Below are 23050 nucleotides of genomic sequence, written 5' to 3' on the forward strand. Positions count from 1 at the left end.
ATAATAATAATACATAAAATATAAATTTTGTACAATAGTTAAAATAATTTAAATTAAAATAAATTACATTTATAATTCTGTTGTATTTTATTGACTTGATGCCACAATTTACAGTAATGTGATTGTCGCTCTCTATAATCTTCCACCGACAATCCCAGTCTTGACAATCCGTGATCCAAAAATGATTTTATAAATTTTATTAATTTTAAACTTTCATTATTATCTATTTTTTCAGCTAAGTCTTCAATCTCTGACACTCCATTCTACTCAATTAATTTACAAACATTTAACTTTAATTAGTAAAGTATTTATTTAATATTCTCAAACATACTAATATAATTAATAATTAATAACTATGCTAATCAACAAAAGTTTATTATTACTCCTATCAATGCAATATATTTCGTCGTAAAAAAGTACCTGTACCACAGACTTGACAGCCAAATTGACATTATAAAACAATTTATCTGCACGATACTTCTCCATATTTAATAAACAAATGAATTAATTTTTATTTATAAAATTATAAATTAAAAATTTCACTTTCCACAATTGAAATATGAAATTAATTTTTTTTTTTATGACACTTCGATATTTCTTCAATGTATTTATATAATTTTTTATAAATAGATTTTATTTATTGAAAATTTATAGAATTTCTAGATAAAAGTCATGAATTTTTTTTTAATTTTTAAATATTAAATACAGTGGTATTTAAATAAAGTAAAACATTAATAATTTATTCGCGCATTTTCACGACCTTTTGCGCGATTAAAATCCCATGAATTTTCTTTTTTGTCATTTGGTTTTTTATCTATCCGCCAATAATCGCGTCCTTCAGATCTGCAATGAAAAATTTTATTTAAAAAATTAAAAATTAAAATTAAAATAAAAAAAAAGCACCTTTTAAATTGCCAATTTTCATTTTTTTCAAATGAATTTTTTCTATCATTGTTACGTTGCTTCCCGCAGGACTTTCCATAACAAACAGAATCATCATCTTTTTTATCATAAGATTTTTTATCTTTCCATTTGTCAACTGGAGGGGCGTTAGGTTTTAGTCTAGCAGTATCTCTAATAATTTTAGCATTTAAATCGTTCGATTTACTCTCTGAAATCGAGTAATCTTTATGATCTTGTTGAGATTTAAATTGTCTCTTCATTTCTCCGTATTCTCCTTTATCATTTCTACCGTTCTGCTTGTTACGGTCCTTAGAATCCATCTATAAAAATAATTAAAAAATTATCTAACAATTTTAATTAGCTAATCATTTGATTAATGATAAACAATTTTTTTTATAATTAAATTATAATAAAAAAAATTGGTAGATGTTTGCTTATTTTAGTATCATCAAATCCAAGTATATTGCTTACTTTGAATTTTTGTTTATCAAATTCGCGTTTAACTTCTGGTCCTACAGGATACTGATGATTTTTCTCAGGCTTTTTATTTTTTATTTTCTTCTCATCGTTTATTTTTTTTTCATTAAATTTCTCTGACTTGTTAGTTTTATTACAATTATTACTCTTTAAATTCATTTTGTCCAACAGCTCTGACAATTTAGGATCATCTCCCATCGTGTTTCTAATCAAACACAATCGTTGATTAAGTTTACGTCGTACCTTGACTAACTTACGGTGAACTTTTACCACAGAATTCTTCAAAGTCTTTGACAGGTCATCAAAGAACGTCAAAGAAATATTTTTTATCTTCGACTCCATATTTTCTATAAATCTAATACAGAAAAAATTTAATAAATTAATTAGTAACTTAATTTATTAATAAATAAATTTAATAAATTAATTAGTAAATTAATTTATAAATAAATAAATTTAATAAATAAAATAAAATATCAATTACAACAAACCGTTTATTAGACAACTCTTCAGTCAGTTCAATCCCGGTCATAATACTCTGCACACTATCCTTCAAGTCAAGTAAGTCCATGAGTGATCGTCGATGACAAGCAAAGTCTACACTCGTACGATACGACGTATCACTCCTCTCAATAATAGAGCACAGAGTATCCAAAGAGAGCTTTACTTTATCCAGAATTTCTCTAAGCGATCCATTCTTAACGTTCTTAATATTTATAGGCTTAATACTACCGCCCTTTCCAGCGTAATCAGTTTCATAGGTACCAATATTATTAACATTATCTATTTTTGGCTTTTTAAATACTGAAAACTCATTATTATCTTTTAGTAAATGAGATTCTTGTTTTAATTCATCACTACGGTACAGTGAATTTTCACTTTCTGCATTCATGTGTTTAAAATTAACATCTTTGAGTGGAATAGTCGGAGTAGGTGACATTTGGGTTTTTCCCGGGCCAACGAATAATCCAATGCCAAATCCAACCGTCGCTGCCAGTGTGCATGCTATCAATATATGCACTACAGTTCCGCTCTGAAAATGTGATCAATTTTAAATAAATATATACATTACTAATAATTCATTTTTAGAAAATTTTTAAATATATCTTTTTTAGTATCATAATATTTAATTAAAATTTTTTTTTTAAAGTAATTTTAAGTATTAAGAATAAATATTTAGAAATTTTATTTTACTGATCACGTCTTAAAAAATTTTGATATAAAATAAAATAAAGTTTTTAAAAAATCTTTTAAATCTTCACGTGTAATAATTTAGCATAATTATAATTATAATCAACATGTAATGTAAACTCTACTATAAATTTATATCATTGCACTATAAAGTGACCCTGTTATTGGCCAGTAGGCTGTTGAGACTGTAATAAATAAATGAATAAATAAATAAAAATAAAATGTAACTAGCTGGAGCTTTATAATAGTTCATTTAAAAAATTTTTTAAAAAATAAAATATCAGAAAATTTAATACGACCTAGTCTTAAGAAATTTAAGTAAAAAAAACTTCTTGATTATAAATTTAAAACTATTACCGGTAATACAATATTATCAATAGGTTTTATAATTTCAGTAAGGCTTCTATATAAATTGTCATCATTTCTTTCATAGTCAGTTATCACAGATATCCCATCTGATTCATCATTACAAGGAACAAGAGCCTCGGTAATATTTTTATCTTCATCAACATCATCTTGCTCTTTGTTCTCTGTTTTTTTGTCATTAACCTGCAATGACTCTCCTAAAATTTGAATAGCCTGGAACAATATTTAAAAAATTAATAAATAATTAAATATTAATACAGAGATTAAATTACAATAAAAAAAAAAATAAAAAATAAAGAAGAAAACAAATATTACTTCACGAGCTTCTTCGGTATCAATAGCTTGGTCAGCATGATCTTCGTTGTTATCATCATTATCAGGTCCATCAATACTATTGCTAATGCTAATACTGTCAGCTGATTCTTTGTCACCTATCAGGGTCCATTCACCAGACGAAGAGTTGTCCTCGCTGTTGCGCTCCTCGGTAGCACTGGATTTTTCATCGGGACTAGCCATTGCCTGGTCATGTAAATTATTGAAGAAAAATTTAGCAAATACATTAATAAAAATACATACACATGATGCAGACTATTGACGTAATGTAATAAATATCTGATAAAATTTTTAACATATGACACTTATATACACAAGAACAATTGGTTGTTAAATTTCAATATTTGTTTTTATTTTCACTGCGAAGGAACTTTTATGAGACAATGATTGTAAGTAATTGTCGACTTACCTCGAGCAATTAACTTCATAAAGATATTTTTAGAATTTTATTAAATTTGAGTTTTCGTGTTTATTATAGATATTTTAAGGATAAAAATACACTATTTGTCAATTCGGAAATTCAACTAGGACCGTAACAAAAACGTGGACAAGCCGATAAACAAAGGATTTTTTCACACACTGAACTGACTGAGAGACGTACATGTTATAAGTGAATGTATATTAAAAACACGTATTTTTATTATTTGTCCTTGGCAGTAACTGTGCTGCACTTTTATACCGACGGAACATTCGTAAAAGTGATCGAGTTGCGTTTCTATTGGGCTGATCGCAGCGCGCCCTATAAATAAGCTCGGGAAACTGGGTTGCGGTCAACTAGTCAGATCGACAACATTCCAAATTATTAAAACTCTAGAAAATTTAAAATTCCGCTACATTCAAAGTTTATAAAATACATTAGCTTAAATAGAATAACAGCCGAAAAACAATTTTGTAAATTATAAAACACCGGGTTATCGAATAAAAGTAAATATAAATCTTATATTCCTCAAGAGTTAAAATTAATTTGATTTCGAAAAAGGGTTGTTCCGACGTATATTCATCCGAATACTCATCTATCCGAATAATGATTCGGCCGAAAATTACTCATCCAAAAAATTGGAAATTTTTCTTAGATGGTCCACTTTTACAATCATGAAATTTGAGTGTTTTCCATACATGCTTGTAAATTAAAATAAAATTAATTTTCAAAAATTAATTAATTTAAAATTAATTAAAAAAAATTTCTAATCTAATTATAAAATTATTTACATTTTTCGGCTAAATGAGTGTTCGTCTGTTCATTCATTTTGGCGTATAAATTTTCGTTGTTATGTTTTTTAATTTATTGAGACTTTGTGACTTTGAAAGATTCTATTAATATAGCTTTAGATTTTTCTTTATTTAAGATTATATTTTTCGGAATTTTAAAATTTGTAAAATTAATTATTTTAAATTAAATTTAATATTTACTTTCTAAGTTCTAGTAATTTATTAATTCGGAATGTTGTTAGTCTGACTAGTTGACTGCAACCCGGGAAACTTTAATTATAACAATTTTAAACTTAAAAAAATGATACTAAAATAAATAATAGTTTAAAAAAACTAAAAACACGCTTTTTATAGAAAACCAAACTAAAAAATAGAAAATAAATTTAAATTAAGAATAGTGTTAAAAATTTCAATAAATATAAATTAATAATAGTGTAAATAAAAAAAATGTATTTTATTTTAAAAAAAGCGTGAGGTGCATGGTGTCAATAGTTATAAATATTTTATTGACAGATATGAGTAGAGTGATTATCATTTTGATAATATCTTAAAAAGCACCCCACGCTTTTTAAAATAAAATACATTTTTTTTTTATTTACACTATTATTAATTTATATTTATTGAAATTTTTAACACTATTCTTAATTTAAATTTATTTTCTATTTTTAGTTTGGTTTTCTATAAAAAGCGTTTTTTTAGTTTTTTGAAACTATTATTTATTTTTTACTTTTTAGTTTGGTTTATTTATAAAAGCGTGATTTTTTAGTTTTTTTAAACTATTATTTGTTGATTATCAAAAATATTCAGGCGCGCAAATTACCCACGGAGAGTTACATACTGACATACTGACATACTGACACACAAGTGAAGCTAATAAAAAATAATTATTTATAAATATTATAAATACGGGGAATCAGAGTTCGATTTCGGAGAGCGAGCCTGAGAAACGGCTACCAGAACCAAGGAAGGCCGCAGGCGCGCAGATTACCCACGGAGAGTTACTGACATACTGACAAACTGACATACAAGTGAAGCTAATATAAAGCGTGTAATTAACAAACATCTAACAGTTCTTCAAATTTTTATAATAAATTACCTAATTATAATTGATTAAAAATTTTTTTTTAAATCACACTTGTAAGTATTTTTAATTTCTATATCTAAAATTTCTTTATTATATTTTACTTGTTATAAAAATATAAAAAAAGTTTGGAAAATCCGTGAAAAAGTGCACGCCTCATAAGGCTCATTCATTTTTTAAGAAAAAATAAATTGTGTAACTGATAAAAAAAAAAAAAATTATAATTAAGTAATTTCTTAGAGTATTTTTTTTTTTTAAATATCAGCGCCCTTTTTTCTTGTTATATGCGCACGCAGTCTAAAAAAATCTAGCTTTATCAAGCGGCGCCATAATTTTCACGTGACAAATAACAAAAATTTGTTTGTCTTTGTACGGTTACATCGTAATAAATTTTAATAAAAATTCAATTAAAAAAAAAAAATACGTAAACTAGGCTACTGATATGAAATACGGACCCAGTTCATCGCATTCGTAAACTAATAAAAAAAGTCCGGTCTTTAAATATCAATTTGTTCGGGAGTAATCATTGGTACATCCAAAATGGGGTGACATCCGGATGTCCACGTAAAATTTTTTTCAAAATAGCTACATGAAATGATTTTAGAAAGTAAAAGATGGTTTAATTTAAGTGTTTTCTCCGTGTACATCTACTTATATTATTGTATAAGTGTAATATGGTTGTGATAGAGACATTTAAAGATCATAAAATTGCTTGACTTTGACGAGTCGAGTATAAAGCACAACCTCACGCGCTTCGCGCTATGAGGCGTGCAATTAACCGAAATCTTTAACTCTTATAATTTTTTTTTATTGAAAAAATTATAACAAAGAAATTAAAAGAAAAAACTTCACATGTAGAAGATTTGAAAATTTATACTTGCAATTTTTTATTATTTTTTTTTTATGATAATTTAACTGTTGAAGTAATCAAAAATTGTTTAACTTTAGCTAATTTTAGTACCTTTAAAAAAAATTATTTGGAGTATTTTTGTAGATACTAATTAAAAAAAAATCATTTTTTATTTTTTGTAATTAATCATAAATAATAATATTAAATATAAGAAATAAAAAAAATTAAGAATATAAAAAGTTTTAAATATCAAGGTATTATTTGTTTATTTTTTTAATTATTATTACAAGATATTATTATTTAATGTCTCAAAAAAATAATAAACATTAGAAAAGATGAGAAAAAAAATGTATACTGTATCTCATTTAAGACATATCACTCCTTATAATATTAATAAAAATTAATAACTTAACTAAGGGACGAATTCGGGATTCTTTCGAAGAATAACGAACCCTTCCATAATAGGCGTGAGGGGAATATATTCTTCAGTCGCAAGTTCAGCTCGTTCTCCATAAGCTAATAGCACGGGTGTCGTGTGTGTCTGGAATCCGGTGATGGTTTTGGGCTTGCCGGCTTGTCCGACCACGTCGACAGCAACACCAACTCTCACCGGTACCGGAAGAGGGTTCAACTCTTCATCAAAGGTCACCAGCATTCTGGGTTGCATTGCAGCAGCGAGAGTGTAGAGCAGGTAGTGCGATCTTCCGAGGATGACTATAAAAAAAAAAAATACATTGATAAATAAATACTTGAAAAAAATGAAAATTAAGTCAGCCGAAATTAAAAAATTTTCCGAATTTTTTTTTATTAATAAAATTATTAAAAAAAATTTTTCATTTGTAAAAAACTTGAAAAACTGAGTGCAATTTTTAAAAACTACTTTTTAGTTCTAGTTTAATTATAAAAAAATAATCAAAAAATTAAAAACGTCGGCTAACTTTATTATTATTCTAAAAAAATATTATTGAAATAAAGTACTTACTATTTTTAACATCAAGGAACCCAATGATAGCCGAAAGAAGTCCAGCAAGAGCAACCGGACTGAGTAGCTGCCGATCGCTGTGGTAAGGAGACAAAGTAAGAGTTCCTTTGCCCAAATGCGTAAGCCCCTGAGCGATACGAACCATGAATAAATTATTGGGATCTTTAGCGTGATACTGAGCAAGCTGACGAAGCATAGCAGCCAAACGAGCGTTGTTAGTTCCAGCTCCTACAAGACCCATGCCGAAAATAGCATTGTGAGCAACCTCTGGATCACTATCGTGAGAGAATTTCGACAAAGTGTCAACAATATTGGGCTTGGGATTCGAGACGGAGATTAAACCAAGTGCCAGAGGTACTGAGCGTCTTATCACAGGCTCGCAGTATCTTAGAAGATGTCCGAAAGTTCTATAAGCCATTTCAGCTCCAATTTCTTCGCCCATAGAAATTAGCGCGATACCCAACACAGCGATTGCTTGCCTAGAGCTCAAATCTTTTTCCTTTTCTTTCTGCTTGTCCTTAGTATCCTTGTCTTTATCCTTCTCCTTCTCCTTTTCTTTATCATCTTTCTTGTCTTTGTCCTCCTTGTCTTTCTTGTCCTTGTCCTTGTGGTTGCGATCAGACTTGTCGTCTTTATCGCTGGTCGGCTCGTAGTGTTCCGAGCAGATGTGAAGGAGGTGCTGAATTTTAAGGACATTACCAGTACCAGCGTAAGCGCAAACTTCAACGAGAGTTGTTGACATCGACCTGAATGGCTCGGGGATGACTTCTAGCGCTGCAATTATTGCTTCAGCAGCTTCTTGCTTTCCCAGGAAGCAAAGCGCGAGACCTAGTGGCAAAAATCGAGCGTAAGTGTCTTTCAACTCAGTTTCACTTTTGTCCATTAAGCAGTGCATTATCGTGGTAGTCACGAATGAATTGCAAGAGCCTACGGCGACCATTCCTAGAGCAAGACCAGCAATACCAATTACTTCCCAGTTTGACTTGGGGTCTGTGAGTACTGGGGCGAGTAAACTCAGTACAGCCTCTCGGTTCGACCCGGCGTAAGCCAGACCCAGACCCACGATAGCTCCGATTCGCATCGTGTTGGTATTGTGGAGTACGTAGTCTGATAAGAGAGCCAATGCGGGGTCACACTCGTTTCTCACGCCGCAGTTGACGATTCCACAAGCCAGCAGAGCTCCGGATTTAATGTAGTCCTCGGAGGAGTACAGGTACTTGTCGATTGGTGTTAAACCACCATCGACGTCCCAAAGAAGCACTAGGCCTAATGATGCTGTTGCGCTTAGCATACCGTGCTCTTTGTTCTTGTACAGCCACTTGTTTCCGTCCTCTATTAATAGCTTGTCGTGACCAAAGGCTGCGTTGACGAATCCGTTCACGAAACTTGCTGCGAGATTTTGACGTGCTGAGTCTACCTGGCCACCACCAAAAGGCGGTCTTGAGTTCTCCAGGTGAGACTTGTAGACATCTTCCGGTGTCTTTGGCTCCATTATGTCTAACTCACGGGCTAAGTTTAGGAAGTGGTTGTTCAAGTGAGAGTTTGACATTATTTCGATCAAGTCGTCGTACTCGGCAGTGGTTTCTGGAATTTCTAGGAAAATTTGTTGGCGACCTAGCATGAAAGCCAGCTGCTTTTGGATTGATCTGGATAGAAAAAATATATTAGTTTATTTATTTTATTATTTGTCAAGGCAAATTTTAGATATAAAAATTTAGACTGTGTTCGAAAATAATCTCTAGATACATAATTAATAAATGACCTTGTATCTTGTGAACAATTGATATTTTTAAAGATATAAGCTCATTCTGATGTTAAACTCATCGAGACCTTTCATTTGAATACCCACATCAATCTTTCATATATATTTATATATATTATATATATATGAATATATGAAAAATATATAAAAATGCATGTGGGTACTCAAATGAAAACTTTTGATGAGTGTAACATCGTGATGAGCTTATATCTTTAAAAATATCAATAATTAAGAACTGACATTGCTATCTTGTGAACTATTGACATTTTTAAAGATATAAGCTCATTCTCATGTTACACTCATCGAGACCTTTCATTTGAGTACCCACATCAATTTTTCATATATTTATATATATTATATATATGTATATATGAAAAATATATGAAAATGCATGTGGGTACTCAAATGAAAGCTCTTGATGAGCGTAACATCAGTATGAGCTTATATCTTTATAAATGTCAATAGTTAAGAAAATACAGTGCAATTTAACAAAAGTAATTATTTAATAAAGCAAAATTTTGTTTATTCATAGTTCACATTCAAAAAAAAATTCGAACGCTTTATTTTTAAATCTTTCAAGAGAATTTAGTTTTTAAATCAAGAGTAAAATAAAAAACTTACAAGTCAGTACAGCTTAAAAATATATAGCCAATAAGATTCAAGTCGTTGAGCTGCATGGCGACTCTCAAAGCCTGAGGGTACTGCTTAAATTTTCTGTACAACTTCCAGGCGCTACGGAGAAGAGTGCTGTTCTCTGGATCAGCTACGTACGGCACACAGCTTGTCAGGTAGAGACAAACACGTTGGTAAGCGCTCTCATCAACGTAGCGCTCAACTAGGTCAAGTCTCTCGATCTCCATCAAAAGATCGCATGCCTCAGTCTCAGCGTTGTGGGCCATGTTGTAAGGGATTATCTCATGGACAAGACCTATTAATTTTTCAGTATTTGCAGCAGCATCATCACCGCTGCTGACTTCGTCCCATTCTGCAGCCAGTTCACCAGAAAGATGTCTTACGTATTCATGCCCCCATTCGCTGAGCGGCAATGCTGAGCCGGTCAGACGGAACTTCAGACAATCACGACCCTCGGCCATGGTCATTGCAAGCACGGATATTATATCCGAGCAAAGTTCCCGGCATTCTTGATCCTGCAATTTGTCGTAGATACTTTTCATAGTTTCATAATGCGGTCTCATGAATTTTAGCGGCTTCGGCACGCTGGTCATTGAGGTTGTGGATGCGCGAATGTGCGCGCGGAGTTGCTCCAGTGCGGGGAAGTGCAGGCGTTTGTCTCCATCTTGGAGACGTTCTACCAAGTGTTCTAGTTCTTCTTGAAGTAATTTATCTTCTTCTGACTGAAAATTTTTAATAATAATTATTAATAAATTTATTTAATTGTATGTAATTTTTATTTTTTCTTAGAAAAAAGACGTCGTGTCATCTCCAAAAAAATGTCTTAAAATTGACAGATGAATAATGAAAAAATGTAAAATTTTTCTCGTAAAAAAATATTTTTAACATGAAAAAAAATATTAAGATAAAAAAAACGTAGAAATAAAAATAAAATTAGCATGAAAAATACGATTAATTTAAAACATGAAAAATAAACTTACCAAGTCATTCTTTTCTTCTTCTTTGTTCTTGATGTCTTTAGTCGATTTCGACTCCATTTTGACACACTCGGGCATCCTGAGCAAATCTTATCAAATGTTTACTAAAAAAATGCAATTAAACCTTTTATAATTTTTAACAAAACTGCCCGTCAACTTTTTAAAGGTTATAAATTCTTGATTTGATGTGCGAGTCATTGCTACACCAGCGACTTCATTTTTCTGCTTCTGGTGGCGAAAATTCGAACTAAAATTTTTTAAAAAGTCAAGGCACTTTTATTTTAATTTCACAATTTAAATTATTAATTTTCATTATTCTATTGATATATTAAAAATTACTTTAATTATATAGATGAAAACTAAAAAAAAAGTTTATTTTTATTAATGAAATTTTTAATTTATGCTGTAAAATAATTTAACTTAAATTATTTAAAAATTAAAAACTAACCTTAAAATTTTCAGAGTAAAAATTTTTAAATTCTAAATTAAACATAATTAATTAATTTAAAGTTACCGCCTTTGCAACTGAGTGTCGTTTACAATCGGCTAGAGAGTAGCCCTGAAATTCTTAAGTCGATTATCGAAAGTAGAAAAAAAAAAAAACAAATTAGACTGTAATGTACGACAACTTGAATCAAAATAAAAATGAAACAAAAGTAAGTGGAAGGAAAAATAATTAATAATATTAAAAATAATATCTGTCGTACTTGACAGTATGGTTTATTATTTAGATAGTAAAATTATAAAAGTTGGAACAAGCGGATTATGACAGCTGTATAATTGATAATGCGCTTGCTCGTACGTGATATTTTGCTCGAGATCGAAGATGAGGAGCGACAGCAGCATGGAGGCCGGAGTCTAGTCTCTGTGTACTTTTGGGGCGGTAGTAGTGTCACTACAGTTAAATAAATTAAATCCACTCCAACTATATAAGTTTAATGATAATATCAGTGGCAATATAAATAATAATAATCATTATGACAATTAGTTTTAAAGTGTAAGATTTAATCGTTAGTATTATTACATTTAAATACGTAGACGCCAATGTGCGTACAAAGGCAACAAAAATTTTTATACTGCTATTTTATTGACGTGTGATTGAAGCCTATTGGAATTATTTATTTTATTTACTGAAAAAAAAATGCATTAAGTTGATTTTAAAGTAATTAATTAATTATTATTTTTTTTAAATGAATTTATTTGAAGTTTTTTGATAAGTTTTATTCTATTAATAAATAATTTTTTTATTATTATTATTGTTAATTATAATTTAAAAAAAAATTTTTTTGTTGTAGTTATTGTGATAATAATGACGCGCCACAATTCGGAGGCCTTAGCTGTTTCCGATGAGCGGCGACTGCAATACGAAGAGTATTATTCGATCACCAGGAAAATCATTGCCCGTGGTGTTGTCGACTATTAAAGTGAGAGTGTCGTCACGACGTGACTTATCGCCTTCCCCGTGTGCCAAGAAGAGACGGAAGTATAATAGTGAAAGCTGGAAATCGTTTAACGAGGACAATATGGCATCGCAGAGTTCAAACTCACCTGGACTTGTCAACGCAGCATCATCCACGCTGTCTACTACGGGATCATCGGCACCAGTGGCTGTTGCAGCACAATTGCCCTCGTCGTCATTGTCAGTAGCAACCTCGTTATCTACGCCCTCGGCTTCTGCTTCAACGTCCCCGTCGCAGTCACCCTCGCCGTCACCTATGCTGTCGCCATCCTCCATCTCTTCTATGCCTCAAGGACTTCAAACTCATTCGCAGCAGAAATCAAATAATTTTGAACCGCTTGACAAAAGTTCATCCAATACTTTGAAGGTTTTTCATTTTATTTTTAACTTTTAATCTATATTATTAAAAGGATAAAAAATATATTGTTTTTGGGATAGTCATATGATAAAATCAGTTTTTGGAGTGAAATTTAGTGTCATCGCAACGGTCTTGATTCGAATTTGTGCCTTTTCAAGGTTTTATTTCATTTTCATCGATAGTCAATTTATTATAATAAATATTTAGGCTGCATTTGAAAATTCTCTATCTTTAGATACATAATTAAAAAATGACCTTTTATCTTGTGAAATATTGATATTATTAAAGATATAACTTTATCCCGGTGTTACACTCATCGAGACCTTTCATTTGAGTACCCACATCAATTTTTCATATATTTTATATATTTATATATTTCACAAATACTATATATATATATATATATATATATATATATATATAGCATATATATATATATATATATATATATATATATATATAAAATATATAAAAAATGCCATGTGGGTACTTAAATGAAAGGTCTCGATGTATGTAACATCGGGATGAGCTTACATCTTTAAAAATATCAGTAATTTAGAAATGACCTTGTATCTTGTTAACTAATGATATTTTTAAAGATATATGCTCATCCCTATGTTACACTCATCGAGACCTTTCATTTGAGTACCTACATCAATTTTTCATATATTTTATATATTTATATATTTTACAAATACCATATATATAAAATATATAAAAAATGCCATGTAGGTACTTAAATGAAAGGTCTCGATGTATGTAACATCGTAATGAGCTTATATCTTTCAAAATGTCAATAATTAAGAAATGACCTTTTATCTTGTGAAATATTGACATTTTCAAAGATATAAGCTCACTCCGATGTTACACTCATCGAGACCTTTCATTTGAGTACCCACATCAATTTTTCATATATTTTATATATGTATATATGAAAAATATATCAAAAATGCATGTGGGTACTCAAATGAAAGCTCTTGATGAGTCTAACATCGGGATGAGCTTATACCTTTAAAAACGTCAACAATTAAGAAAATACCGTCTAATTTAACAAAAGTCATTTAATAAAGCAAAATTTTAATTTTTTAAAGTTCACAAGTCACGGCATTTACATAGTGACTGCAAAGTTGCTAGTTTTAATTAACAAAGTTTTGAGATAAATGTTTTGTCAAGTCTCGAAACCATTTGTTGTTTTATTATTCAGAAGCTTTCAGATAATTAAGTATTTAAGTGCATCACTCTCAATGTAATTCAATTCAATTCTATTTAACTATTGATAAATTCACTCCAAATAGTTTTCTGTCGGTTTCAATTGTTTAAGAGTTACAAAAGAGTTTATTATTAGCAGATTGTCACCATTGTTATTGATTTAGTAATTTTTTTCATGTCAGAGATAATTAACGACCGTGAAATACAAGCAATGGTTTATCTCAAAGTGTTTAAAAATATTTACAATTGTATCTTGATGAAATTTCTCAGGTATTGTCTATTTATTTAATAATATTTAACAATTTTATTTTTTAGAGAAATCCCAAAATGGAGTTGAGTAAAACGGATCTGTTGAAGCTTCTTGGATACTTGGAGGGAGAATTGCAAGCACGTGACATTGTAATAGCTGCATTAAAAGTAATTAATTTTTAATTTTATCTTCATGTATTTAAAAAAATTTTTATTTTATTATTCATATTTACTGTTATTGTTTAGTCGGAAAAAATGAAGCATTTGTTGAGCTCGCGGTATCGGAGTGGTACAGCAGATCCTCATTCAGCGTTAGCACGGGATGTTGCTATTGTGGGTGGTGTTATGCGAATGGAGAACAATCAAACAGACCGACAAGTTGCTAGTTTAGAGGCTCTTGTCACTCAACAAAGACGAATGCAATGTCGAATGGCCAAGGTTCTTAAAGAGGCGGAAATTCGACATAGATTGGTAAATTTATATACCTAATAATAATAATAAATTAAATTTTATATTTTTAGTTAATACAGTAGCAGCTTTAACACCTAAATATACTTAAAAAAATTTTAATTATTTAAATACTATAAAATTCCTAATACCATACAGCTGTTTTAAATATCTCTGACGTTTGGATTATTGACTTTAAACAAGTTTTTTTTTATTTTAAAAACACTTTGTTTTTATATTTTTTCCATTTGTATAATTGTATTTGGTAATTATTTACAAGTGAGATCCACTCTATTTTTGGCCATATCTAGGTGAAAAAAACATTTATTAATTTTTTTTATTCTGCTTGTTTTTACGGCGCATTTATAATAAGAAATGTCGTAAAAAAGAAAAAAAAAATTTTGATAGCTTTTTTGCCTTCAAAAGTTGGAAAAAATTTTGACTTTCATGTTTTTAGATAAAATTTTTATTTTATTTTTTTTTAATATTTTTGATATATATATTTTTTTTAATATATAAAAAAAATGAACAATTTAAAAAAAAAATTGAATATCACAATTTTCTAAAAAATTTATAATTTTTTCGAAAATTTGTAAAAATTGTGATTTTTTTTTTAATTGTTCATTTTTTTATATATTTAAAAAAAATATATCTATAAAATCAAATAAAAATTTCGTTCAAAAAAATCAAAATTAAAATGGTGAACCCCACACGGAAAGAACAAGATAACACTGGATATCATCCCAGATTACAATGAGTATAATTCAGATTATAGTGAGTATAATCCAGATATCACGCATTATAATCTGGATTTTTTTAACTACTATCTGAAATTTTTTTTCACCACAGGTATCACTGAGTATAATCTGGGATGATATCCAGTGTCATCTTGTAAATAATTACCTTGTATTTTAATATTGATTTTTATACAAAATAATTTTTTTTTGTCAAGGCCAGATAAATTTGATCAGTCTATTTTTAAAGTAAATAAATAAAATCAATAATTAAAATGTCAGATTAGTTTAAAAATAAAAACAAAATTCTTTGTCATGACACAGGATGTATCTTTTATACCTATTTGAATCTTATTTTAGAATGAATAATCTCTAGCTATTTATAATTTCCATTTATATACTTACTATTTTGTTTTTGATAGGTAATAAAAGAATTAGAAGAAGAGAAACGTAAGCATGAACACGACACGGCACAGGGCGATGACATTACTTATGGACTTGAAAAAGAGCGTACTAGATTAAAAAAAGAATTAGAATTAGAAAGACAAGAGAAAAAACGACTGGAAATGGAATTGAAAAAAGAAAATATTTCACTTGAAGTTGAAAAATCACGTGAAAAACAAATAGTATTGGTATTATTAGCTGAGCTTGAGAAAATCATAATGAAGTACGTTGAGGAGAGAAAGCGTTCCGAGGACTTGGCCCAAATATTGAGTGAAGAAAAGGTACGCATTGATTCGATGGCCGAGGGATTGGAAGAAGAGAGTAAAAAGTCCTTACAAATGGAGGCTGAGTTAGAAAAACAACAAGCGCAATTTGATATGGAGCGTCAGCAGTATCGTCAAGCACTTGCTAAAGCTGAAAAACGCAGCAAGGAACTGGAAGCGGATCTCGAGGGGCTCAAAACGGAAATAGAGTCGTGGAAGAACGGTGCTACTATGCGTAATGTTCGCACACCATTGGGTGTTACTCCACCTCCGCCACCAGCGAAGCCTGCCAATTTAGCAGCTATACCCACACTGAGACCTTCTGGTAGTGCTGCACAATCTCGTAAGTTTTTTACCATTCTATAACTTAATAATCCTTGTTTAAGCTCATTTGTATTATTGATATTTAATTATGTAAATTATTTTTTATAATAATAATATATATTATTAAGAGAATAAGCAAATCATTGGAAAAGTCTTGACTTGAATTTGTGCCTTTTCAAGGTTTTATATTATTCTCACCAATAGTTAATATATGATGATAAGTATTTAGGCTGCATTCGAAAATGCTTTATCTCTAGATACATAATTGAGAAATGACCTTGTATTTTGAGAACGATTGACATTTTTAAAAATATAAGCTTATCCTGATGTTACATTCATCAAGACCTTTCATTTGAGTACCCACATCAATTTTTCATATATTTATATATATTATATATATGTATATATGAAAAATATATCAAAATGCATGTGGGTACTCAAATGAAAGCTCTTGATGAGTGTAACATCGGGATGAGCTTATATTTTTAAAAACGTCAATAGTTAATAAAATACAGTGCACTTTAACAGATATCTTGTGAACTATTGACATTTTTAAATATATAAGCTCATCTTGATGTTACACTCATCGAGACCTTTCATTTGAGTACCCACATCAATTTTTCATATATTTATATATATTACATATATGTATATATGAAAAATATATTAAAATGCTTGTGGTTACTCAAATGAAAGCTCTTGATGAGTGTAACATCGGTATGAGCTTATATCTTTAAAAACAGCAATATTTAAGAAAGTACAGTGCAATTTAACAAAATTCATTATTTAATAAAGCAAAATTTCATTTATTTATAGTCAAAGGATCAGCTGTCCTTGGTACTGGAACACCAATGGTCAGCAGCAAGGTCGTTCAACCTACTGCGACTGTTTCCAGCGTACCTGTAAGCGGTCCAAGTAAGTTAAAATAAAAATAGGCGAAATTTAATAAAATGAAAGAGTAATTTTATTAAGAAAAAATAATTTTTCAGCTACAGGAATTGCTAGATCAGTGACACCTCGACAAGCAATGCGAGGCGTTACATACGGAGCAGCTGTACCCGCGACACCAATTACAAATGTCACTACTGGCACCTCAAATGTGCCACTTGCCAGCAATATCACTACTCTAACAAGTGTATGTACTACAACAACAATTACAACCGCCCCAACGAACGTCAATACTAATGTAGGACCACCGATCGGTGGTGGCGTTGAATCAGCGGCCTCCGAGCCTCAGGTAATTCATCAACAATTTTCTTCTCGGTCTACGTTAATTTAATAATTATTATTATTATTATTACTATCATAAATCATTAGAATTTAAAAACTAGGCCCAATTTTATCACACGTTTTTATTTTTTAAAACTTCAAAAGTATATATATTTATATATATATATATATATATATATATATATATATATATATATATATATATATATATATATATATATATCGTTACACTACACATTATAATAATGTCTTAAATACTGCATGATCATTATTATTATTATTACATTTGTATACCGTATTAAGCACGGAAGAGCTAGTCTTCCCGATCAACGTTGTCATTTTAAAGATTTGTAATAATTAAATTCGACTGTTTATTATTATATTATTTTTAAAATCATATCTATTAATGTTGGGCCGATTATTTTATTAATTTTATTTATACCGTGGCAACTTTTAAAAAAAATATTTTAATAATTGTTATTATTGATATTAAGGAATTTAAACAAAAATAATAGCATGTTTTATTAAAACATGTTTTTTAAAATTTTCTAGTCTTATGCCCGTTATAAAACGGCGTTTGATTTTATACATATTTATATATTTACCGAGTACTTATTGTTTGATTAATTAATTAATGTATTTTATCATAACGCTAGACTTTATTGTCCTCATTAGTTATTTAATTTCTCATTTTCTCATGTATCATCACCTACTCTATCATTTTTATTCGGTTTAAATTTTACCAAGACAAATCTATTCACGTCAACATTTCATATTTATATAAATATAAATACTTATATAATATATATTATTACCTATAATTAGTACATAGACAAATCAACAATTTGACGAGAATAGAATTGTAAATACAACAATAGTAATAATAATATTTTATAAAAAAATTTTTTATTATTATTACTATTAAAAAATAAATTTTTAATTATATTTAATCATTTATTCTTTAAACTATAAATTTTTTTGCATATTCCAAAGATCACACTTTTAATTTCTTACACTACCGATCATCAATTAAATTTATTTATTTTTTTATCTATTTAAAATAATTTTTTCTTAAAAAAAAAAACAATTTTATTTACTTAATTAATGATCGGTGTGAAAAAATCATTCACTCAATTATTAATAATTTTTTATTTTACAATTAATACTTATCGTTCTATTTTTTGTGTACATAAGTCTATTATTTAGTATGTATATTGATTAATTCCTTAATTAAAAACATATAAAAAAATTTTTTCGTATGCAACTCACTTCCGTGCTTTATTTACACAACTTCCCTGCTTGCCCTTCCAACAATAATAATAATTAAAAAAAAAAAAAAAAAAAAAAAAATCTCGCGTTCACTGTGAACCATCGGCCCGCAGTGATAAGTGCTTTATTTATTTTATTATTCACACTATCAACATTGATCATAACAATCAAATTAAATAAGCAAGCAAGCAATAATTAATTAATTAAAAACAAAATCTATATAGTTAGATAGGACAAATAAAAACAAACATAAATTTTCGTTGTCACAACTGCCACATGCCACATGCTGACTTTTTTTCACATCATGTATTATCTGCTGTTTTTCACCAACCAATTGGTCCTGGCTTCTGTATGGTTTGGTCGATGGTTACACATCTCTTGGTTTTGGTAAATAAAAATAAACAATTAAAAATAAAAAAAAGCTATTGGACCAGCGGAAAATAATAAAATAAAATTTATATTACTAATGAGACACACGTATGGCTGTGTGTTGGTTCCTCAGACAACGGATAAGCGTACAGTAACGCCGCTCCTCACTCCATCTTCATCGTCATCTTCATCACCATCACCGTCATCAGCATTGTCATCGCCTGGAGCCGGACAATTGACAGGAACTAAAAAACCTCTTGTTCCACGAGGTATACCGCCTCCAGTGCCGCCCAATAAACCGGTCGTTCCGCCGAAAAAAGAAGCTGCTACTTACATGAGACGGACTGATCCGAATTCTCTTCAAGATTCGTTAAAAATAAATAAATCTTCTGCTCCGTGTCAAACACCCGTTCCAGCTTCACCTGTCATTCAACCTGCGCCAGTCAGTCCTATTCCGAGTCATCAAATTGAAGAGGTCAGTTTTATATTTACTTACTTTTCAAGATAAGAATGTCAATGGATCTAAGTGTCATATTGATGTTTGCTTCATTCTTTGAATACTTGCAGTTTTTTTATGAAAATTAATTTAGCAGATATTTAATAATTTTTCTAATAAATAAATTACTGCATAAAAAAATGAGAAAAAAAATGGACATTTAGAAATTTTAATAAATTAAAAATGCAATTTTTTAACAATAGTTTTGCGGAACAAAATTTTTTGTTAAATAAAATTAAAAAATGGTCAAGTGACAATGAAAATTAAGTTAGCCGACATCTAAAAATTTTTAGAATTTTTTTTTATTAAAAAAAGTATTACAAAATAATTAAAAAAAATTTTCATTTGTAAAAAAACTCGAAAAACTGAAAGTGCAATTTTTAAAAAATATTTTTTAGTTCTAATTTAATAATTAAAAAAAATTAAAAAAATTAAAAACGTCGGCTAACTTAATTATTATCAAGTGACAGCTAACTTTTATATTGTAATTTTTTTTTTTATTTTATTAACAATCTGACAACTTTTGTTGAGAAAAAAATAAAAATTTCACATCTAGAAGATTTTAAAAACAACAAGTGCTTTTTTTTAAATGATACTCAAGTCAACTGTCAATTTTTAAAATTTTTATAACAAAGTTTCATAAGAAAATAGCTTAAAAAAATTTTTACTAGTAATTTTTATCTAATTTTCACATGTGAAATTTTTTTATTAAATTTTTTGATAATATATTTATTGTTATAAAATTATAAAAAAAGTTTTTAATGTTAGTTAACTTCAGTGTTCTATTTTTTAAAGATATTTTTTTCATTACAATTTAATGACACTAAAGTTAGCTGACAACTGTCAATTTTTTTTAATTTTTAAATGTGGAATTTTTTTATTAAATTTTTTTCATAATAATTTTATTGCTATAAAATTAAAAAAAAGTTTCTAGTCAGTTAAATTCAGTGTTTTATTTTTTAAGACATTTTTTTAGTCATAAATTAATTGATGAAAAAATTGTCAAGTACCTGTTGTTATCAGCTCCATCAATTATTTTCATATTTATAACACTGATGAAATAAACCACCGTCATTTTACGTCAAAGTATAAAATTTGTAACATTGTAACATCTGCATCCTCTCTTGCGTTCAATTAGTCACTTAAAAATTCAAATTTAATTTATGATTCATAGTTTTAAATAAGTAGACTACTCAAAATCACAAGATATGAGTCATAGATAAATAAAGGCTAAAAATTTATTTTTATTTACCTACATTTTTACTTACATAATCTTCTTCTTAATTATTTTCAAATAAAATAATTAAATTATGTTAAAAAAAATTAATTAATTTCAGAGCAAGCCGCGCTGATTGCCTTCTACGGGAGTTAAAGACTAACAACAGTAAGACTGACCTACTGTTGTTTTCAGGAAATGATGGAACAAAAACGAAGCACTACTGCACACACTTCACGCATTAAAAAAGCCTCCACTCAGGAATTTTTTCACAATAACTGTCAAGAAATAAAACTATGAAATTGATCTGATTAAGTTTGTGATGTTACCACTGCCTCGTGATTACTTGTGTGGATTTTTTGGTGATTACTGGAGACTGTATAAAATAAAAAAAAAAAAAAACATTAAATGGTTAGTTGAAATGTTGCTTATAATAATATAATAATAGACACAATAAATTGCAGCTAAATTTATTAAATAAAATATAAAAAAAGAAAACTAAATAATTAAAAAGTAATAGCGGTTATCAAAACAAAGAATAAGTAAATAAAAATAATTAAACAAGTAAAAAATAAATAAATATAGTCATTTTATTGATATGCTGGATTTGCTACTATGTAGATGCATTAATATTGAATAATTGTTACGCTCGACAATTGTCGGCATGTACATTGATATATTTCGTCCTAAAATTTCATTTTCATCTAATGCAATATCGTTACAGTCTTCCAGATATTTCGATAATCATTATCATCTTATCACTTATTATTATTGTTATTATTATTATTATTATTTATTTATAAAAAATTAAATCTGCAATATTAGCGGATTAAGCGTATCGTTAATTAAATTAATCAGTTTTAATCGCTCACGTCTACAAGACATGAAAATAAATTTAGCAGATATTTGATAATTTTTTTAACAAATAAATTATGGTAAAAAAAAATTGACGTAGAAATTTTAAAAAATAAAAAATTCAATTTTTTAAATAATAATTTATGACATTAAATTTAGCTGTCACTTTGCAATTTTTATAATTTTCTTTAATAAATAAATTATGGCAAAAAAAAACTATTAAAAAAATGGACTTGTAGAAATTTTAATAAATTAAAAATGCAATTTTTTAAAAATAATTTTTTAGAACAAATTTTTTTGTTAAAGAAAATTAAAAAATTCTCAAGTGACAGCTAAATTTAAATGTCATTAATAATTTATGAAAATTAATTTAGCAGATATTTGATAATTTTTAGAATTGTTGTAACAAATAAATAATGGCAAAAAAAAATTGACATGCAGCAATTTAAAATAATTAAAAATGCAATTTTTTAAAAATAATTTTTTGGAACAAAATTGTTTGTTAAAAAAAAATTAAAAAATTATCTAATGACAGCTAACTTTGATGTCATTAATAATTTTTAAAAATTTTTTCATTAAATTTTTTCAAAATAATTTCATTGCTATAAAATTATAATAAAATTTCTAATGTCAGTGTCATAAATCTATTTGTTAAAAAAAATTAAAAAATGATTTATTGACTGCTAACTTTAATATCATCTACAAGACTTACTTTTATTTGCGGATCATCGTCAGTGAATAAACTGAATTTTATTAATAAATTAATAGAGGCATGCGTCCATTATAAATGTCTCGCATAATTTTTACAATAAAAAAAAACAAATACTCAATCGTTTTAATACTTAAAACATATTCTCGTCACTCACATCACCTCATCGTTAAATTTTTAAGCTAAAATGTAGCTAATTTACTTATAACTCATCCTTTCATTATGCATGATCTCTATGTATACAAAGAACAAAAATATTAAGTAATATTAAACGAAATTATTATTATTAATTTTAAATAATTATAAAAAAAAATACATTAAATGTACGTACAGTGTACCGAATTAAAACTTAGATATGTAAAGGACTGTAAAAAATCAAATACGATGTGAATTATATATGAATGAATAAAGTAAATTACGTTAAATAAAATTGTTATTTATTTTTTCAGAGATTTTTTCATAATTTATTTTTTATTTTATAATTAAGTACAGGTCGAGTGTTATAGAGTACTGATAAGGGTCTATGTATGTCAATGTGGATGTTAATATTTCAAGTGCGACAGAAACTACGAAGGTAAAAAATTTCTTGTCATTATATTAAATTAAAAACTAATAAAACTTTTTATTTACTTAAAATTATAGCTGTAAAGTAAGTAAA

The 23050-nt window shown here is 28.3% G+C and overlaps 3 protein-coding genes and 1 long non-coding RNA gene across 9 annotated transcripts; 1 reads left to right on the top strand and 3 right to left on the bottom strand.

The window, feature by feature from the left end:
- Positions 1 to 63: 63 nt before the first annotated feature.
- LOC123269545 lies at positions 64 to 3914 on the bottom strand. Its single transcript, XM_044735329.1, has 7 exons — positions 3677 to 3914; positions 3250 to 3453; positions 2926 to 3147; positions 1869 to 2410; positions 1375 to 1735; positions 904 to 1223; positions 64 to 843 (listed from the first exon to the last, which is right to left on the bottom strand). The coding sequence occupies exons 2-7, from the start codon at positions 3448 to 3450 to the stop codon at positions 732 to 734; spliced, it is 1758 nt and encodes a 585-aa protein (XP_044591264.1). The 5' UTR covers positions 3451 to 3453; positions 3677 to 3914; the 3' UTR covers positions 64 to 731.
- Positions 3915 to 6685: 2771 nt separating this feature from the next.
- Positions 6686 to 10958, bottom strand: LOC123268465 (26S proteasome non-ATPase regulatory subunit 2). Its single transcript, XM_044733532.1, has 4 exons — positions 10765 to 10958; positions 9773 to 10506; positions 7390 to 9035; positions 6686 to 7121 (listed from the first exon to the last, which is right to left on the bottom strand). The coding sequence occupies exons 1-4, from the start codon at positions 10837 to 10839 to the stop codon at positions 6820 to 6822; spliced, it is 2757 nt and encodes a 918-aa protein (XP_044589467.1). The 5' UTR covers positions 10840 to 10958; the 3' UTR covers positions 6686 to 6819.
- A 363-nt stretch (positions 10959 to 11321) lies between these two features.
- On the top strand, positions 11322 to 21290 carry LOC123268723 (CTTNBP2 N-terminal-like protein). Of its 6 annotated transcripts, none has more exons than XM_044734053.1 (9): positions 11322 to 11417; positions 12057 to 12587; positions 14103 to 14204; positions 14283 to 14507; positions 15640 to 16267; positions 17065 to 17163; positions 17238 to 17485; positions 19250 to 19591; positions 21024 to 21290. In XM_044734053.1, the coding sequence occupies exons 2-9, from the start codon at positions 12108 to 12110 to the stop codon at positions 21126 to 21128; spliced, it is 2229 nt and encodes a 742-aa protein (XP_044589988.1). In that variant the 5' UTR covers positions 11322 to 11417; positions 12057 to 12107; the 3' UTR covers positions 21129 to 21290. The 6 variants fall into 6 exon arrangements, with proteins under 6 accessions (XP_044589988.1, XP_044589987.1, XP_044589986.1 ...); XM_044734052.1 differs by lacking the exon at positions 11322 to 11417 and adding an exon at positions 11459 to 11807; XM_044734051.1 differs by lacking the exon at positions 11322 to 11417 and adding an exon at positions 11459 to 11771.
- On the bottom strand, positions 13963 to 14361 carry LOC123268724. The gene is made up of 2 exons (XR_006510276.1): positions 14270 to 14361; positions 13963 to 14193 (listed from the first exon to the last, which is right to left on the bottom strand). It is a non-coding gene; the product is annotated as an uncharacterized LOC123268724 (long non-coding RNA).
- Positions 21291 to 23050: the final 1760 nt, after the last annotated feature.

The sequence above is a fragment of the Cotesia glomerata genome, linkage group LG7 (genome assembly GCF_020080835.1).
Source record: "Cotesia glomerata isolate CgM1 linkage group LG7, MPM_Cglom_v2.3, whole genome shotgun sequence".
Classification (NCBI taxonomy): Eukaryota; Metazoa; Arthropoda; class Insecta; order Hymenoptera; family Braconidae; genus Cotesia; species Cotesia glomerata.

Bases quoted from the DNA above. Each gene is read 5' to 3' on its own strand.
- LOC123268465 (XM_044733532.1), bottom strand. From the start codon at position 10,839: ATGCCCGAGTGTGTCAAAATGGAGTCGAAATCGACTAAAGACATCAAG. The intron at 10,507-10,764 runs GTAAGTTTATTT...AAAAATTTTCAG, and splicing joins AAGAAGAAAAGAATGACTTG to TCAGAAGAAGATAAATTACT. The intron at 9,036-9,772 runs GTAAGTTTTTTA...TTTTCTATCCAG, and splicing joins TTTTTAAGCTGTACTGACTT to ATCAATCCAAAAGCAGCTGG.
- LOC123269545 (XM_044735329.1), bottom strand. From the start codon at position 3,450: ATGGCTAGTCCCGATGAAAAATCCAGTGCTACCGAGGAGCGCAACAGC. The intron at 3,148-3,249 runs GTAATATTTGTT...ATATTGTTCCAG, and splicing joins ATACCGAAGAAGCTCGTGAA to GCTATTCAAATTTTAGGAGA. The intron at 844-903 runs GTGCTTTTTTTT...TTTTCATTGCAG, and splicing joins GAAAATTGGCAATTTAAAAG to ATCTGAAGGACGCGATTATT.
- LOC123268723 (XM_044734053.1), top strand. From the start codon at position 12,108: ATGAGCGGCGACTGCAATACGAAGAGTATTATTCGATCACCAGGAAAA. The intron at 14,508-15,639 runs GTAAATTTATAT...TGTTTTTGATAG, and splicing joins CGGAAATTCGACATAGATTG to GTAATAAAAGAATTAGAAGA. The intron at 17,486-19,249 runs GTAATTCATCAA...TTGGTTCCTCAG, and splicing joins CAGCGGCCTCCGAGCCTCAG to ACAACGGATAAGCGTACAGT.